At 39.1% G+C, this 19,911-nt stretch overlaps 1 protein-coding gene across 2 annotated transcripts; it reads right to left on the bottom strand.

The window, feature by feature from the left end:
- Positions 1–639: 639 nt before the first annotated feature.
- On the bottom strand, positions 640–19,610 carry C19H1orf159 (chromosome 19 C1orf159 homolog). 2 transcript variants are annotated; one of them, XM_076356266.1, is made up of 11 exons: positions 19,560–19,610; positions 18,177–18,293; positions 13,631–13,721; positions 12,021–12,096; positions 9,951–10,055; positions 8,984–9,049; positions 7,600–7,734; positions 5,499–5,524; positions 5,147–5,177; positions 3,311–3,393; positions 640–3,034 (listed from the first exon to the last, which is right to left on the bottom strand). In XM_076356266.1, exons 3-11 carry the CDS (start codon positions 13,700–13,702, stop codon positions 2,795–2,797), a joined length of 834 nt encoding a protein of 277 aa, XP_076212381.1. In that variant the 5' UTR covers positions 13,703–13,721; positions 18,177–18,293; positions 19,560–19,610; the 3' UTR covers positions 640–2,794. The 2 variants fall into 2 exon arrangements, with proteins under 2 accessions (XP_076212381.1, XP_076212382.1); XM_076356267.1 differs by having other exon boundaries at positions 2,987–3,393.
- Between the last annotated feature and the right edge of the window lie 301 nt (positions 19,611–19,911).

Raw genomic sequence — 19,911 nt, 5'->3', positions numbered from 1 at the left:
TGGCTCAGTTCTCATTGTTATGGAGTTAAGAACACAAGATAACATTTGTAAGAAAGAAATCCAACAAGAGTACCCAATGCCCAGGGAGCAAAGGGAAAGGAAGAAGACGACACTTTTTAAAATTAATCAGAGATCAGCTAGGGGAAGATATCCAAACCCCCAAACCCAAGACCATAATCTTCCCTTCAATCGATAAGAAGTTATCCCGATTATCTCAACTTCTGGTACATTTGGCACTGTTTAGCAGCCTCCTCTTTTAGAGTTTTCTTGCTACTCCTGCTATCTTCTTTGAAGAAGATTTAAGTAAACATACACGAATGTAAAAACTCCGTCATTTACTAAAGCTACATTCTCTGCTAAAGAGTTACTTTTGTGCCACTACAGGTAGGGCCATTACGGGTGGCTTTTGCCATATGGTTATAAGGTGTGAAGATGTAGTCTGCAGAAGAGCAGCCTGGCTATCCTACTGTAGAACTGGGCAGGATCATTCAGCAGACTTTTTTTTTTTTTTTAAAACTTCAGTTCTGGTGGAGGTAACATGCCATATGAGCTGAAACAATGATCTACTTCGGGTGCTAATTTTGCTCCCTTCATTCTGTGCTTGAAAAGGAAACACATGAATGACCTCCACAGTCATTAAAAAAAGCTCAAATATGTTTATTTTGGCACAATTTAAAAATATACAAATACATTCAATATCAGGGTTCATTAAAGCCAATTTTTTAAAATAGATATACATATGTATTATTATTTTGGAGGGAGATGGAAACCAAAACACCACATTATATATTTAATTTGACAGTGCAAACGAATGAGAAACTGTTTAGACCAGGAGTCCACTGTGTCAGACAGCAATAACAAAAGCTGAACAGTTCCTGAAACACAAAAATAGTAAAAATACCTGCTGCATTTCAAAGAGTTTGCTGGGAGGGGAAGAGTATGGGAAGGGGAAGAGAGATGTTATCATTGAGAAAACTTGACTGCACAGAAGTTAGTTTAATGTCAAGTGTCTAATGCTCTAAGTTACAATATGCACTTGAGGATAACATAGGGTTCAGACAGCACGGTGACATGAATGATCCTTTGATAATTTATGTGCAGAAAGAATATATTAGCAACTAAACAATACAAGAATGCACTATCATTGACAGATTCACAAGCAGAAACTCCCTGCTTTCAAAGGTGCAGTTTCTTGGCATTATTTGCATAGTTACTCCTTTTCCTTAGCGGTTAGGAAAATATTCAGCAACTAAGTTCAGGAAAAACCTATGACCTCCAGACATAATTTCTACCTGTGGAAAGTCGCAACAGCACAAAGATAAAAAGACATCAAAGTGACAGAAACAAAACTGCCACCTCCTGAACTTGGAACATACGAACTATAAAGCACATTTCCTACTGAAAGCTGCATGGTCTCAAAGTGGCACTGTGTCTTTAGTTTTGTGCAGTAGAACAGAAATTTTATTTATCATTGTGATAGAAAGACAGTCTTAAGTTTCTCCATACAGCAATTCAGGCTTCTTTTTGGCATGGGGGCCTCTTCATGGTTTGTTCTTTATCCCCAATCTTTGCCCTAGCTTGTTTGGACGCTACAAGAGATCCCATTACCTTGTAAGGAGAGAGATAAAGTAAATACAACTGCACCAAAACTTACATAAAACCAGGTCTATTCAATAAGATAAATATATCTCCTCCCATCCCAGTTCTCATCTTTTAGCTTTGAATAAGCTTTTAACCACAGAGAAAAGGGAATCTGGATCACAAGGTTTGGACTCTCCATAAGGGTGTCATGTCAGCTCAAGACAGTATGTTCACATTTTCCTGAAAAAGAGAACCGACTGTTCCAGTTTATGTTCATGCCAGTGGATGCTGATGAAGAGCTTCCAAGTAATTTATTTTAGGAGCATAGACACATAATGGAGTGCCAGCTAAACCAAAACAGGCAATAGCAACACAGGTAGGTGGGAATGCACAAGCTGCATAGTTATAATTTCACATACGGTGACAGTGACACTTCAACCAATATAGCAACCTCAGGTTTTTCACTTATTTCCCAGTCACCCACTCTTATGCCCATACCACTGTGCCCATTATGCTGATACATGTGTTCACATAGCAACAGTCAACCGTGCCAGGAAAAAAAATTGGTGAAGGATAACCTAGCCAAAAAAACCCCCTAGTTTACAGCTACTTTAAGTTCCTGATCGAGTGACTACTCAGCCACACAGCTAGCATAAGATGGGCAAGAACAAGCATCTGAGAGTGGGGGCTATTTGGCCCGGCACCTTCACCAAGGAAATACTTGTTGAGCTCTGTCATAAGGTGCTGGCCTGCAGATGTCAGGCATGTTAATGAAGGGCTTGACCAAAGAAACCCCTTATTGCATTGGCAGAAACTCACCTGACCTCTCCAGTTCACCTCAATACTCACTGACATGTTTAACAGACACACAGCTACCCTGCAGGAATTTTGCTTTCCCTTCAACTGCTGTGTTAAGGGAAGGAAGCTAGCGGAGACAATCTTTGCAGGACAGACATAGCAGCCTATCAGTTACAAAGCCATAGCAAATGGCTCTTTATCCAAGGGCTGAGCTGAAGCCAATTGGAAAAGCTTCCCAACAAATTCCCACACTTGGGATTGGACCCATACTGACCACAGCCTTCAAAAGCACCAAGAACAACAGTATCTGGATAGTGGGTCTATATTCACAGTTAAAAACCAGGGTCAGCTATGTCATAGGCTGAAGAGGATGCTCCAGGAGGCATCATTTTTTGCTTCAAAAGGATACTGCATGTTAAGTATTGTTATATTGTCCTACAACATTAAAGCAGTGGCACTTAGTGTTAGCATTTACAAGTGGGTCCTTCAAACAAGTCCACATCCTTGAGTAATCCCAGTATTTCATGTTGGCCTGCAGCACTGAGACATTCAGCTCTGGGGACACAGAATACATCACAACACAGGAAGAAGAACTTGCCAAAACTGAAAGCATACCAAAGAAAGGCAGAGTCTTTAAAGATTTCAAACGCAGCATCTGTAGGAGACAAATGAAACCACAGAGCTGCAACAGTGCATTTCAAGATCACCAAAGCAGCTCACCGAACTGGATGTAGCCTGCCATCAGTATCTTTGTTAGTTCATTTCTCTGTCAACATTTGGCACAAACCCTTTGACACAGTAATTTGGCTTCCATTTAGGTCAGCTGCTCGCGATGTTTTCCTGGCACTTCAGTGGATTCAGAAAAAGTTTCTTCGACACTGTGTACACTTATAAAGTTCTCAGTCAAGAAGGAAGGTTAAACATTGCTGACCCTGGTTTCGGAAGAAGAGATCATAGCAGCAGATGCCGACGTCACTAGTGACCGTTCTCGTCTGACATATCGTGGCTTCCGAACTGAAATGATGGGCACAGAAACATCATTAGCACCTGCTGTATAAGCATGCCTTTATCATTAATTCATAACACCACATGCCATCCAACAATTCCTGAGTGACCAAAGTCATTCTGGACCTTAAAAAAAAGAAACAAAAACCAAAAACACCAGAACACAAAAACCCCTACATAGAGCTGACACAGCAAAAGTCCACAAATGAACTTATTTAGTAGGCCATTAGAAGCTTGCTTAAACAAGGTGCTCATTACAAACTGGCATTTCCATTATTTGTAAGTGTTTACAAGACATGAAGCTTTCCATTTTCAGCCCTAACAAAAACCCTCACAACTGTACTTTCTTTTTAAACAGATGTATAAGTTAAGGTAAGGAAACTAAGACTTTTCACAAGCAGCACTGGCTGTCAGTTTAACAGCCAGACCCAGATCAAGTCTGGAACACATCTAAAAAATGTTTAAAAGTTAAAGACTGCATTAATTAAAATTTAATTTTAATTATACCATCTTGATTAAAAAGGCCTACGCATACATGAGAAGCGAGACCAGAAATTTTGCTGAGCTTGGAAGGCCATTATTTCTTAAGTTTTTAGCAGATTTGGTCTGTCTCACTTTTAAGTCACCACAAGTTCTGTCATTGTCTTGAAAGTATATGGATCAAGCATAGAGACAAAGATATTTTACTGTATTACCCTGGCCAAATAAATACAGTTGCCTAGCCACTCTAAATTAATTTCATGTATAGATATAAAATTTTCTATCATTTGCAAAATATATCCTTTACTACCTACTTTTTTTTGAACCTTGTTACGTGGTCAGAGACACTTAAAAGAATGCCTTGATTTGATTAGGTGTAATCCATTGCCCTTTTAAATACATATTTTGGGAGAGTCATATTTAGATATTTCATGCTTTATTAGGCTCTCACTGGCTCATTAATAATGTAAAAACAGCATGTACTATTTCCTAGAAGCAGCACAAATTTAGAGGCCCACCAAAAAGCAAGTTTTTGCTCTTGGATTACCCAGATCTGGTCTAAAACAGCAGATTAGAGCATGGACTTCTCAGTAATATTTATAGGCTGAAATTATGAAAAATTAGGGAGGTTAATTAAGATTGAAACAAGCTGATTAGATGAAAGCTTGCCCAAGAAATAAGTTTCTGCCTGAGTTTCACACATATTAAAAACCCACCTTGCCAAAAAGAGCCAACCTACAAACACCCCACACACCACATACACACAAAATGGTATATTCCAAACAGTCTGTGTTATTTGTTTCAAGAAGCTGATAAGCTTCAAATCAGCAAGCCTGAAAATGAGCCAACCTGGCATTGTCAAGAAGATTCCAAGCCTGAAAATAGGTCCCAGACTAAATAATTTATTTTTAAGCACTTATGAAAAAATATTGCATCTACTTGTAAGACTTCTCTATTAGGATAGAGAAGTCAAAGATCTATTTTAGGAGCTGTCAAAGATCTATTTTAACATAAAGTACTCCATTAATACTGTATGCCTACATTAATTAAAGCAATAAATCCTATCAAAAAGGTTTACTAGACAGATTCCATTGGATTTCTGTCCCCTCAACAGATTCCACAGTTCTATACCAGGCTTTACAGGTAACTGTTTTGACTTGCTGTGTGTTCTTAGCATATCCACTTTGACATAGTTTGCCTGCTTTTCAATAACAAGATGCATAAAAGGGAAGCCAGCAGGTAAAATGTTTGTAGCAGCATGCCCCGGAGAACAGTTCCTCACCTGAAGAAGCTGGGGGAGGTATCATGGATGCCTGCATAACAGAAGAATGATCATGTGAAACAAAGCACCTTTTGTCTTCACAGTCTTTCATTAAAAAAATACAGGAACATTTTAGGGTTCCAATAACATTTACTGTGTACATAGTCTTTCTTGGAGAAAGTAGCTCAATAGAATCCATACGGTCAGTATTCACCTTTCTTCCCAGTTTGGACAAAGAACCCCAAAACATCTTTTATTTTTATTTCTCTCTCATACACCAGATTAGCTCCCTAACGAACTGTTAAAACTAAGTTATTGTTTACTTGATGTTTTATGCTTGTTTGTTCCTATTGGAAGGACAGAATTTACTTACTGTTTCACTAGGCTGGAGAACAGATGCTAAAAGAGAGAAAGAGAGAGACTAACCATCATTAATCTAGAAGGCTAGAACTGCTAGTTTTCTACAAATACATGCGTGCAACAGAATAGTTCTATTGTTAAAAAAATAGTTTTGTCACAAAGACTACCAAATCAGATAGAACATTCAGAAATCCCATTAGTAGGGTACATTGTCTGTAGGACTCTTTTCAAGATTAGAGGGTTGCAAAGGTCTCCAAGAATGACTTATTTTGCTTTCAAAGAAGGTAGCCACAGCAGTATCTCTTTAATATGAAGAGGCTTCAATAGGAAAAATGGCACTTTGAGCCAACTACCAGAAAAAGCAGTACAAATAGAAAACAATTGAACAGTGAAAGATGCAACCCTTTTACACAAGAGGTTGCTGCCTTTATTGGCCACATGATAATCATCATCCAGACAGAACGAAAGCTAACATGATAATAAGCCAGAGAAATGTTTCTAATGCTTCTCCTTTAAAGGAGGACATCAATGCTTTAGCCTGCTGGACCAGAGTGAACTATCAGCGCAAAATGTGGAAGTCAGACCAGTATCACTGAAGCCTCAGAGGTCTGGTGTCCTGCCAGCTTAGAAATGTCATAGCACAACAGCTCTTGATCCACTTAAAAACTGAAGGAGAATCTATCAATATGGCAGTTGTAATTAGGATACTAGCAGTTCCTGTGGCACTGATCAATTTAGACCTTAGGTAGCTACTGTTGTATACTTTCACATGAAATGATACCACAGAGACTGGAATTGTGATGTTCCATGAAGTTACTATGCCTAGATACAGCATTCTTAGCAAAACAATGGAATTGTATTGCTCCACCCACCCCCTTCTTTTTATCTTTCTAAGCTTATTTCTATTGTGACAGTCTAGCTTGAGCTTGGTCCTGTAAGATATGAATGAAAATAACAGGAGGTCTATTTGTGTAGCAGCCCTAACCAGTAAACAGCTTTCAACAGAAGGAGCTCTAACACAGCAAATGTTGTGCTAGAGGTTGTGATGGGAATCAAAGTGGCTGCATAGAAGGGGCAAGACGGAGTCATAGATCAGCCTCAGTTTCATGCAAAACACTGGGCAATATGGAGACATCACCTTCCACATATTTTGCTCACCACCTTGCAGAAACTGAAGACCAGTAAAATGTGGACACAGAACAACTTCACAGAAACTGAAGCATCTGAAAGAGCCAGATGTCTACATCAAGTCTTGGTGCCCTATGGCAAAGCACATCCCAGATGTTCTTTCCCTAGCTTTTCTGGAATCAATTTGGCATGAAGTCAGGTCACTGCATTTTAGTTACACGGCTTCATTTCTCAGTAACAGGAATGGCAGAAACAAAGAATAAATTTAATTATCAAAAGAAAAGCTAAGGGATGTTTGCTTTAAAAAAAAAAAAAAGTCGGGCAGTTAGCTCTTCCAAGCCCCAGTAAATCCTGCATTTAGAGGGCAAACACAGTTGAATAAGTAGTGCAACAATGAGGAACCTCAAATTCCATTCCCTTTCTCCTGCTGCTGACACACCCATTGTAAGTACACTGCCCTTTAGTATTACAGTTCCCTTCTCTCTAAAGCAAGAATAAATAACTGCTTTTTGTAAGGCTTTATAGATGTCTGGCATTTTGTGTACTGAAATAAACAAGCATTACTAAGTTCCATAAAAATGCCCCCTGTGCAAAAAGCACTAACTGATTTCTTTTCCTTTTTTTTCCTTTTTGAAATCAAATATCTAATATTCAGTGACAACTAACGTCAAGTATTGTACTCTGGCAAATCTTTGAAAGCTACAAAAAACCCAATAACTGGGTTAGTGAGAGATGCTGTGTAATATGCACCTAAGCACACAGACTCAGAACAGACATCCTCTGCACTGCCATGAAAACACAATATCGTAAACACATAGCAGGAGAAAGTTTTTCATTAGTTTGCATTGCTTTGGATGATCAAAAGAGATAGCAGTAGCTACATTAAGTTAGAACACTGACACAAAGAAATTTAAAAGATTTTAAATTGAGAAACTGAGCAAAGGCCAAAACTTTAAAGATTAAATAGACAATTAGAGGTATTTTACCTTTGTTTCTTCTGTAGAAAACATTAGGAAGTTTATTGGCACGTTTGAGGTAGAAGAAAGAAGCAACAGACAGAATCAGGAATAAACTGATGAAAAATGTCCCTAAGATGAGAGAAGCTGCCACTTCTGGGCCCCCTGTAAAAAAATATAAAGAGAAAATATTATTCACTAGAAATCTCTTCTAATAGAAGGGTTAAACAAAAGATAAGACCAACTTCCTGATAGTCATAGGAGGAAAAAACCTGTGGGTTTTTTTTTTTTAATATACAGACAGATCTCACTGAAACATTTGCAAAGATCTTTCGATACTCATTTCATTACATGGACAACTTTCCCAACCCCACCTCCAAATGCCAGGAAAGCCTTAGTCTCTACCTTCCTGAAGATAGCCACAAATTTTTAATCCATTGTTCTGTTTCTTTTCTGTAACTTTCAAAACCAGTGCTGGGAGGCACTCAACATTAATATTGTTCTTTTATTCCTTAAACGAAGTCTCCTAAAGACAAAACTTGTCAACAGATAATATACCACTGGTACAGTACACCCAGTATTATGTTTTCCACAAGTGACTGATACAGAAACCATCCCAAGCAGGCAGACATTAGCAAAAGGTCCCCTCCCTCATGTCTATTCTGCTTTCCCTGCCTCAAAAAATGCCCTGCATATTTATTCTGCTGTTTTATTTATTTAAGATTATGATGTCAAAGAACAAGTATTTTAAGAAACAAAAGTTAGTTTTGATCTTGTTGCAGACGAACTAGGACAACAGATCTATCAGACAAGCTCTGCTTGAGAAGTCCACATTCTAAAGAGCACTAGATACTTCGAGTCAAATATACACACATGACAAGACAAATGTTAGAAAGGGATCAGCAGCACCCAATGCTGCTATCTAAATATTCTCAGTTTGTATTATTCTTACCAGTGCCAAATAAGTATTTTTAGGAGATGAAACAGAAATGACTGGTCAACAGTGATAAAAAACAACCTACAGAAAGGCTAACCAAGACATAACAGATGTGTAACATGTTGCCTCAAGCCCTAAAAACCAAAACTCTTGCAGCATAAGGTTCAAAACTCAAGTTATGGTGTTCCATAAATAACCAGCTCAACCTGCACCAGAAAATCACTTCAAGATCACTAGGACAAGATGGAAGAACCATTCAGTAAAATACAGTTACCTCAAAATTCAACTCTAAGACTTATAAAAGATTCTTGTTGAGAACAAGCCAGAAAAAGTAAAAGTGGCTACTACATTTAGAATAAAACCTATGCTACAGAAAAACATATTTTACAACTTGTTTCAAGTGCCATGTCATGAAGGGGCTGGTACGCAGTGAATAATCACAAAGCCTGCACTCAATAGCTATTTCCGTTTACTCACCTATGTTCTGTACGAAAGGAGTTACGGTGCTTATATTCATTTGGAAATTCATTCCTCTGATACCAGCTGTAATCAAAAATAACTTTTTAAAGTAAAATCTGACAAAAACTACAGATTTGTTGAAAATCTTAGTAAAAGGCTATTATACTTCTCAGTAATTATTTGAAATTGTATAAGAACCCTGATTTATCCCATGAAAAATTCGTTCTTTATATCACTTTTGAGAATTTCAAAAAAGGAAGCAAACAAGCATCATCATAATTTGTCCAAAAAGAAAATAATTCACTAGAGCATTTCCCAGAAACTGAGATCAAGTTTCTTATCTCTTTCATTAAAAATATTTACAAGGAATTGAATGGTTCTCACCTCTCAAAAATAGCACACATACAAAATGAAAATAGCCTTCTTAATACAGATTTTCCAGAGAACTCAAGTACAGTCTGAGCTATTTTGTGCTCTGGAGAAGTCCCTAGCAAACACCCACAGCAAATGCCATTTTTCTTACAGCAGAGATTAAAGCAGCCACAAAATTTAGTATTCACTGTATGTTTGATTGATGTAAGTGTAATCATTTTGATGTTTAGGACTTTATTTTATTTTAAGAACTTACATTGGGCAGAATGATTTTTTTTTTAAATGTTGCATTTGGCTTCGCAGATTAGGTACTCCAATACACAACAATATTTTGATTTCCCCCCACACACACACCCTAGACTCTGGAATGGTTCCACGGCACTCTGCACAGTTTCTGCAAACTAAATTTCAAAGTTTCCGTAGGTTTTGTTGCATGTTCAAAAGCTCAAAGTTATATTAGGACTTTGGAAAAGGTTGAAGTTGTACAAGGGAGGGGAAAAATATCTGCAACATTTGATGCCTTCTTGAACAGTCTTTGCTGGACCACACCTGCAAGAAGAGATCTCAGCACCAAAAAATACCCATCAAAATAAAGGGATGGTAAATGACTCACTATTTCTGCATTCAGTCAGATTGTAAACAGATGAAACAGAAAGGGTTTCATTTTTGCATTTAATGCAGCTGCTACTACCATCCTCATTCCATCGTCTGTAACAACCTGCATAAGAATAAGATGTAAGAGGTTTGAAAGCAACAAAAGCGACACTGGAGATATTTCTAGTCTTCAGAAAGAGGTAAAGGCAACAGAAATTCCCTCCGTTTGGTCTATGGTTACAAACATCTCCTGCTTCCTATTACATTACACAAGTTAAGAGGTTTCATTTAAAAGTGTTTATTCCAGAAAATATATAACCTTTCAAGGCCCAAAAAGGAGAAAGAGTTACAAGCAAACAACTCCCAGAAGGCAATTTCAACATAGCTCCATTCATTGCTTCACATGTTTTAGTTTTGAGAAAAATAGGAAGTGTCTAACAACCTGTAACTACCCTCAACACCACTAAGGAAGAAGCAGAATTTTACTGTTTATTTTCAGGGGTCATACACTGTCGAAACAAAATTTAATGCCATTTTAATATATAGTATTGAAAATAGAAGCAGGCAGGGACAAAGATGCTTAGAACCAGAAAGAGTGTACTTAGATGAAAAAAGATGCTGGCGTCCCCATCGTCAATCACTTGAAGCACAGCAAGCTAAAAATACGAATACTGCCATAATACAGTCTTTCTCCCATGCCTCAGTCCTCTCCAGTATTGTACTATTTGTTTCACTTTAAGAACAACCCAAGCCTGTTTAAACTATTCTGTGACAGATGGCGAGTGTTTTGTATCAGTCACCCTACCATGCAGGCTGGAAAATGATTAAACTTTCATCTTGGCCTATGTCTTCGATGTTCAAATCTCTCAATTTATGTTTAAATGCACACACTGCTATATCTTTGTGAAGAAAAAAATTAGGGCACACCTTCAGTAACGACTTCATTTAATACAATAAAGCTGTGGTGGTTTCACTTGAAGCTTAGACTTGAGACATGAAGATTAGAAGGGTATTCCTACTACATCATATTACAGTCTTCATTTAAAGGAAAAAAAGCTTACTGTGCTGGCTAAAATCCAGTTCTATAGAGCCTTGAGCTAAACTGGTATCAATTATCCCATAAAGCAAACCATTAGTAAGGTGCTGATTTGAAAACAGCTCTGCTGCTACATTTTCCTTGGAGAGAAGCAGCACATTTGATGCCCACAGTAATAAATTACATCTGACATTTAATCTAAACACAAACAGACCCAAAGTAAGGGCAAAGACTTTCTACAGTAATAGGAAGAAAGCATCAAAGCACTTATCTGACACCAAAGATATTGGTAGATTATCAGTTTACAATAAGATTTAAGAGAACACAATCCCGTAACTTGGAGACAATTGTTTATACCATATCTAAGATCATTTAGAAGCAGAAATGAATGCATTAAATGAAGCAACAGTTAGGGAAGCTAACGAAGCAGTGAAAATAAGCAGGCTTAAAATGCTTTAACAACCATCACAAGGAAATGACTGAACCCAGAAGTGGACCCCAATTTAAGGCACTAATTTTCCTGTTACTGTGGGCTCTGAAGCCATTTTCCTGCTTTTACTCTCTGATTTTAAATAAAGTGGCATTTAAAAAAACACCCTTTTGCTACTGCTGGAGAGTGACAAAAGAAGTTAACAACTCCATTTAAAAGAAAACAACTCTACATATATGGCACAAGGAAGAATGAGGCATTCTGTGCTAACAAGACAATACTGAAATTATTCTTAATGCTCCCTTAGATACACATTACAGCATTTTTGCTTTTTATGCTCATTATACGGGCTTTTAAGCATTTACAATAGCTCTTACATAATCCAACTTCACACTAAAAAAAGATAAAGAATAACCTTATTAATAGTTGTCTATTCTCCTTACCATGCAAGAACAACATCTGTCAGTCACAGGAAGCATACCTTGTGTATATAGAGGAAGAAAGACTTCAATATGTACATGCACTAATTATTTTGTTTTCACTCCCCGATTAATCAGACACTGTATATTGGTGTTAACTGTCAAAAACAATCTGGAATTTTATTAAACAATGACACACTATACCTGGACTGCACTGGTTGGTTACTGGACAGGAGCTGTTTGAATCCAACATATCCACACAGCATTCTGTTTCTGAAACCTAAGAAAAGAAATTACATTACATTTCACACAGTTCTTAAGTTTACTAAAATGCTTCAATTAAAAAAAAAATCTACAGAGAACACAGTAGTAACTGCAGTTAAAACTTGCTGTAACTTTTTCTTTTTGCATTAAGCAACCTCACAAGGAGAGAACAAGTTAGATGCGCCATCAAGCTGATTCTGACCTCACAGCTGCCACCCAAACTAACACTTTGAGAATGAAATGCACGCTCTACTGCTGACATTGGACAAAGCCTCAAAAAACTGCTTTAGAAATATACTTGCTAAATTCTTCAGTGAAGCACAGTTCAGAGGGGGAGTTACCCTTCCCACCGCACCACACAAATGCCCTAAGAGATTTGCTCAGAAATACTATTGGCAAAATGACTGGCAAACCCCAGTTTTCACTGAATGCCCATACTGCAAGTGATGATAACATCTACATTCAGCGGAGCAATCCAGCAGAACTACAAAAGCTTCTTCCTTCTTCTTTTAATATATAAGAATAACTTCACATATCCTGAAGGCACATAGTTTATTTTTATTTTTGTTTGTTATATAAAAGCCAGTTTCAAAATTATTTATGAATTACAATAAGCTGTGACATAAGCTTAGAGATAAATGGTTGTTAGACACACTGTGGTTCTTTTGATAGATAATAGTAACATCCCATATAGACTTGGGCATATCCACTCTCTGAATCTGTACAAGAAAAATAAGCCACAGAACTCCCATGCCTTTTAAAGTTTTGCAGGTACATTCCCCTAAAGAATACAGCAAGTCAAATCAGTCTTAAAAAGGGATGAAGTATTCTTGGTCAAAAGTAACAACACCTGATCCATATTCAGCCACAGAAGTAACTTAAATATACCTAACATGTAACAGCCAGTATTATTCTGCTTATCAGCAAAACCCATCAAATCCAGGGGTGACGAAGATCAAAGCTATCAGGAGAAATGGTTGGGACTGTCAAAACTGAAATTAGTAGGCTGACTTCACACTGTTAGTGCATCGTGGGGAGGTAGGCTACAATAAAGAACCAGATGATCTCTAGGTAACATGCTTAAGACCAGTTTCTTAAAAAGTTTTGTTGGTCAAACTCTCCTGCAAGCAGAATTTTATACTCTGACCTTTTTCTGGGACTTGAAGCAGCGTTTGCTTTAGAGCTTCTCAGTCATTTGAAAAGTTAACTTTTGGGTATCCATGTTTTGGATTGTTTGTAGTTAAACTGCCAAGCAGCTTGAAAAGTGGTTTTTTGATCATCAGGGTGCTTTTTCCACATGGTGTGAGGCATTATCAGTTGCATCCCTGCTAGCCTACAAGCACATGACTAGGAAGAATTCAATGCTTTAATAGGCAATCAGCCATCATAGCAAATTGACCCACTGTAAAAGTTTCAGTTAATGACTGCTAGCAGTATAGCTCATTTCTGTTGAATTAGAAAGCCTTCTATAAACTGCAAAGTGAGAGGAAAATAATCTGATCCTTTGGTTTTTATAGCGTCTAGCATATCAAAAAACATGAAGTACCTACCGAACTTTCAGTAGATTTACTGGCAACTTCTGCTATGAGTCTAGTTAAGAGAAGGACATATGGCACCTCCATGCCCAGGAAAGACACAGGTCTAAATAAGAACAGGGAAAGAAATTAGAATGTCTTATTAATGACAGAGAAGTTATGCTTTCCCTTTGTTAAAGAACTTCTGCCAACACATTCCTTTTATTTGAATGCAAAGGCCTTTAAATTAAATATGCCAGGGGGAATGACTTACCTTGGTGCAAGATACAAATTTGAGACATTCAGAATTTTCCCTCCAGCTGCAGAGGGGCAGGTTTCTGGCTATGGCAGACTGTGGTTGCTAAGAAACAAGGAGCCTTATCAGTCTGCTCCAAACTGGGCCACGCAGAGACTATTCCACACCCAGGATCTAAAAATCAATGTGATTGCAATAGAACAGTTACTGCCTGGCACCACCACTGATAAGCCTCCCCAGTTACAGGCTCCTCTGGCTGCAGCACTGAGCTGTGATGGATTTGTATCAGGACAGAGAGCACGCGCCACTTTGAAAAGGCAATACTGCAATTAATTTCTCCCACGACAGCACAGCCATGAAGCATTAATGAAGTCTGTCTGTTAATAAGTAGTGTTTCTCAATTGCCTGAGAACAGACCTTCTCAATGTGGAACAAAATATTGTGGACAGTCTGCTACAAGCCTTGCTTTTTTCCCCCTCCACTTTTGTCATATAACTCCACACATAACCTAAAGAAAGTCCACATTTCTTACATTAAATTGTTTGGATAAACTAAAAGGCACTACATCATGCTTGATCTGCATTGTTCAGACACTCCCTTTGTCAATATTATAATATCTGCCTATTCTCTAGTCAATTTAATGTTGGAAGCCACATCCAGTTCTAAGAACTACTGTACCTGCAGCCTGGTAGCTTTAGGAAAACATAGTCTTTCATATTATAAATAAAACACAGGGACAGACAAGGCCCTCTAACCAGAGCTTAATAAGAGGAAAGAAAGCTTTCAACTGTAGGGGAAAACTCCTTTAGTGACTCATTTCACAAACTGAAATTTGTTACTATTTTTGTTAAACAAAAATCCAGTGGATGAGTTTTAAATTACTGTAAAATATGTATCATGATCCTTTGCAAGTTGTTTTTCTGAAGAACAAAATCATTGAGCAGTTCCTATGATTAATTTCTGTTCAGTTTTTTAAATCACTTACACATAGCCTGTTGCCTCAACTTCAAAAAAAGATTAGTTCAGCTTAGTGGGAAAATTTATTATAATCCCCTGCTATCAGCTGAAAGTTCCAAGATCAAGGACTGAAAATCCTGAAAACCAAACTCCAGTCTTACTGCTACAACTAATTTCTACAGTTAGCGAGGATTGGGGCAGAGCAGGAAAAGCTTGCACTGTCATGATACCTTCCAATTTAAGCATAACAATGGACGTCAAGTCTGTCAGTGTCGAGGTGCAGCATCCATGATTTCATCAGTTCACATTTACATACTTGTCAATAAAGTGACACCTGTACTAAAATGAAAAGCAGACAGTCAATGTAAGTGCACTATGCATGCGAGGCTAGCCTCCAAAGGCCGAGACAGTGCCCGATTAGCCTTGCTGTTGGCAACGTAGATTATAGGAACCAAAGAACGTAAGCAGCAAGGAGCCTTTGTACATACAGAGGTTCTCCAGAATAAGATATTAAGAGCTAGTTAGCTTCGGGAATGGTACCACCACCACATCCTGGAGTGAAAATTAAAATGGCAGTTTACAGAACTGCTGGAAAGTGATGGCACTGCTAAAAACAGCAGGGAAAATTTAGCTTCAGGAATTTTACACAAGGATGGAAAGATACATTTCTACAGCTAAGCTCATAAATTGCTGACTAAAGATTTAATGTTATTCTTCAACAATACCCGAGGTGAGAAGATACCTCAAATGCAAACACCTGTTTTAACAAAAAGGTGAAGTCATCTCAGAAGATAAAAGGAGACAACCTTTCTAGAGTGCAGTACATACCCCCAAAAGCCAAGAATGCCTAACTTACAGCTTTGATGGTAACAGTTTCTTCTTGAGCACATTTGAGCAGAACAGAAGCTACTTGCAACTCAGTAAATGATTGCTGATGTAGGCATTGCACTTGATCTAGTTTGACAAGAGAGCTTTCCACCTGTGTGTGACAGTGTAAGAGTACTCATACAAATGCTATGAATAATTCTGTTTTAGATCACATTGGGTGTAACTTTAATTTGCACATTTAACCTTTTAAAAACAGAGTTTTTTTCTTTTTATGCCTTTCTATTGCAGTAAAAGTTGAGTAACACAACCTTAGGGTTTTTCAAGGCAGTCCAGCAGAGTCTAATGTTTAAACTATCCTCAGGATGTACATAGGGATGGGTGTATTTTAAACAAATCTATACAGAGAGTTTGCCTTATTTAAGGCATAAAAATATGATATTTTTATGATATCTGATATATATATAGATATATATAGATATATAAAAACTGATAAACTGCCTTATCAGTTTTCTACAATCTATCTTCAGAAGTGAGATCTTGCTTCTTGGCTGAGAAAGACTTCCTCTGGGGAAAATAGTTAGAGTTGGTAAAGATATTTGCTGATAAAGTCTTCATAATTTTGGATGCTATGCACAGATTTTTGTCAATACCCAAATATTATAATATCTGTAAATACTAAGAAAAGGCAGATGAAAGAGGCATTTGTTTAAACAAGTATATTCTTGTTATCTAGAAAAAATACTTACGTTCAGGAACAAGTCATACTAAACAAGAAAACATTTGTGAAACTGGCCACTTCTAAGTGCCCAATCCTCCTCTTTGTGAATGCAAATAGCTATACAGCATAAGCTCAGTATTGGTTGTATTTCTATTCCTGAAATAAATGAAGATACTAATCAACTATACTGTTGCATTTATGGGCAGATATTTGTTTACAGCCACTAGTGATTCTAACAAACTAGAACATCTGCCCTGCAGCTGTTCCAGTAGAAATAGGACACAAGATCTATTTGCCCTCAAATCATCAGCCAGTATTTTTTTATTTCTGTGAGAGAGAGACAATATCTAAGCTTTATATATAATTATTTGTTGTTTGGTTGTTTTTTGTTTGAACTAGTTTTAACTGCAGGAAAAGGAAAGCAGAGATGAACAAGCTGCTTTAAAGCTTCCAAACATATTACATGTATGTTATATTTACTCAATGTACATTTTACTCCAGGTCCCAGAACTACTTCCTCACATCCTGCTGGATTCTCTATTGGCCAGTAAAAATTAGAAGTCTATTAATATAATATATAAATAACATCTGTCTGAACGAGGCAGAAATTCAAGCCATGAAAGTAACACTAGATACCTACTTTTTTTTTAGCGTAATGCCCATGAAAGATATCACACAGACTTAAGCATCCATATTCTTTCTATGCAATAATACGAAAAGCATATTAGCATTCCTAAAGTCTGGCTGTGCCACACCTCAGCAAGGTTGGAAAGAGCTTGTGACTTGTAAGTCAAAGAATAAATCAAGTGCAGAACTTCCAAACAAGACAGCAACTTCAAGTAGGGATTTGTACTGTTAATTGGTCTCCCTGTACAAAACCACGGAAGTAACAATTCATTTTACTGTTTTCCAGCCATAAGTCAATCATAACCATTCTATTGCCAACCCGAACAGTATTTTACACCATAATTTTAATTTTAGAAATGAAAAAGCCCTAGAGCATCCAAGACATTCAGTATACATGAATACTAACCATGCCTCTGAATAAGGTAGCTGAAGTTTTAGTTTTTAAATTAAGTACATGAATTTGACCAGGATCAGATACCCACAGCAAAACAATTTACAAGGCCATGGAGTACGTTTCATGTTTGGCAGAGTTTTCTCTTTGGATTATGGAAAAAAAGATAATGTCATGCACAAACTGGAGCCCAAATTAGAAAGTATTTATGCTTGACATGGCAACACAGTTTTGAGAACACAGACATTTTAATTAAAACAAGTATGTCACACTAGAGTTCCACATTTGAAACAAATCTCAAATCACTGTCAACTTGGATCTCAAGTGCCACAATACCCATAAGCCAAACACATCAAGATTCACTAAGTGAATTCTTCCTCTTGTTGCTTTTAAAAAAGAACGCAAATAATTCATGGACACTAAGCACTAGAAGACTTTTTCCTCCCACTCCCGGAAGCAAGTGCTCTTTAATTCATCTTTATGTCTACATTTTCCATACATATAGCTGTGTATCTATTATTTCTGTTGTATTATCAGTGTCTTTCTTGCTGGAGCATTGTTTGAGCAAGGTAATTTTTTCAGGTACATGGAAAAAGATGGCAGTAGAAAAAAAAAAAACATTGCCTGAATTTCAGGTGGTTTTATAATTCATTCAGCAGATCAGAGTTTGAAACTATATCATACTCATTCCGCTGCCAAAGGCTTCTTAATTCTGATGTGACCTTGAATTAGTCATGATAAAACAGAAAAGTCAAAATGCAGTCTCGCAAATAACAGACTTGTAAAGGCCTAAACGCTCACTTACCAGCTCCTTCAGAGGTATGCGCTAGAACACTGCATCTTCCTTAGGTAACACTGAACGCTGGTGGTATGTCGTTTACTGCTAATTTCTCATTGATGCTGCAACTGTTTCACAGTAAACCTGCAGGGTAGAACAGACATGGCTTGCGCTTAGAACATTTTTTATAAATTAAAGCTGAAGGAGGACTTGTTTTTCCAGCTTGCTTAATACGCACCCATGAAAAGAACTACTATCCCTACCCTTACATCAAAATGATTATGTAATAGGCCAGCAGCCAACAATTAAAAATACACACCTTCCGCTCAAGACAATGAAGATCTCAACTTTAAGCTAGGCTTTGCTTCAAAAGTAGTTACATGCCTGGAACGTGCCTAGAGCAAACACTAGTTAACACCAACATTTACTGTGGTTCAGTCAATAAAAATTTGGCAGTAACACATTCTGCTGTTACAACAGTCGTTGCAGCCTTAAAAACTGAGAGCAGAAATGAACACTGGTACAATCTGGTTGCCAATAATACAGCTATACACTACAGGGAAAGATGCTTTGGAAACTGAACATATGCATGGCCCGTTTAGGTTCCCCCCCCCAAACAGTGCAAGAAAAGTCTGTGTTATAGGGGTACACATTTGCTTGAAGTATATCCAGAAAAAAAAAAAACCACAAAACCAAAACCACACCAAACACCCACAACCCTAAAAAGTCTCAGATTGCCAAGAACTGTAGTGAACTGAGTTAGTTTATTAGGAAAAAAGTATCCAAAGTTTTATTGGACCATGAGAAAGAGATGATTCGTTTCCAAACGCGCCTCGAGAATACCGCGCTTCCACGCGAAGTCTATCAGGAAGCAAGTAGCCCTGAAAAAGCTGGGCGAGAAGGAGGAACGAGCGGCGACTCTTCCCCAGCTTTGCCCTACATGGCAAACCATCGCGGCTGCTCCCTCACACCCCCCTCCCCGGGCCCGGCGAGAGGGTCGGGGGCTTTTTCCCGCGGGAACGCGCCCTCCCCGCCCGCTCTGTGCTCCCGCCGGCTGCACCGCTCGGTAAATACGTTTCTGCCACCGGCCGGCCCCAACACCCCTCCCCTTCACCGGCGGCGGGACACCGGGCGGGGGTGGGAGGGGAGCTGGGCCGCGGCTGGCAGACCGCTCCCCGCCCGGCGGCGCTGGCAGGGCCCGCTGCCGCCTGCGGCCGCGCCGAAGGCTCCGGCGCCGCCTTCACCGCCTCGCCTCACCTGCCCGGCGGCGCCTCCCACGCCCCGAACAATGGGGCAACGCCCGGGGGCTCGCCGCCCGCCCGGGGAGCTCGCCGCCCTCCTTCCCTCCCGCCGCCCCGCGCCCCTCCGCCGCCTGAGGGGACTGACCGCCCTCCCCCGCTGTCTCCTTACCTGAGGAAGCAACCTCCGGCGGCACCGGCGGCAGGTTCCCTTTCGTACCCCCCGCCCTCAGGCGGCGCCCTGCCCGCTCCTTCCCACGGCGCCCTGGGAGTTGTAGTTCTCCCTCTGCCGGCCGACACGCAGGTTCCCCGAACGGGTCCTTCGCTCGGAACTACAAGTCCCAGCAGCCTCCGCGCCGCGCCCTACCTGTGCCCTCCTCCCCGCAGGTAAATCCCCTCCCTCAGCCCTTTCCCGGAGCGTCTTCGCCAGCGCCGCTCTCCTGCGCGCGGTGCCTCCTGGGAAGGGAGTCCCGCGTCTGGAGACAGCCCGAGGACCGGGCGGGCCCCGGCACTGCAACTCCCGG

The sequence above is a fragment of the Aptenodytes patagonicus genome, chromosome 19 (genome assembly GCF_965638725.1).
Source record: "Aptenodytes patagonicus chromosome 19, bAptPat1.pri.cur, whole genome shotgun sequence".
NCBI lineage: Eukaryota > Metazoa > Chordata > Aves > Sphenisciformes > Spheniscidae > Aptenodytes > Aptenodytes patagonicus.
This window is presented reverse-complemented; position numbering and strand designations above follow the sequence as displayed.

Excerpts from the sequence above, each read along its gene's own strand:
- C19H1orf159 (XM_076356266.1), bottom strand. The coding sequence starts at position 13,702 with ATGGAGGTGCCATATGTCCTTCTCTTAACTAGACTCATAGCAGAAGTT. Across the intron at positions 10,056-12,020 it reads AACCAACCAGTGCAGTCCAG|GTTGTTACAGACGATGGAAT; the intron begins GTATAGTGTGTC and ends ATTCTTATGCAG. Across the intron at positions 3,394-5,146 it reads ACCTCCCCCAGCTTCTTCAG|TTCGGAAGCCACGATATGTC; the intron begins GTGAGGAACTGT and ends CCATCATTTCAG.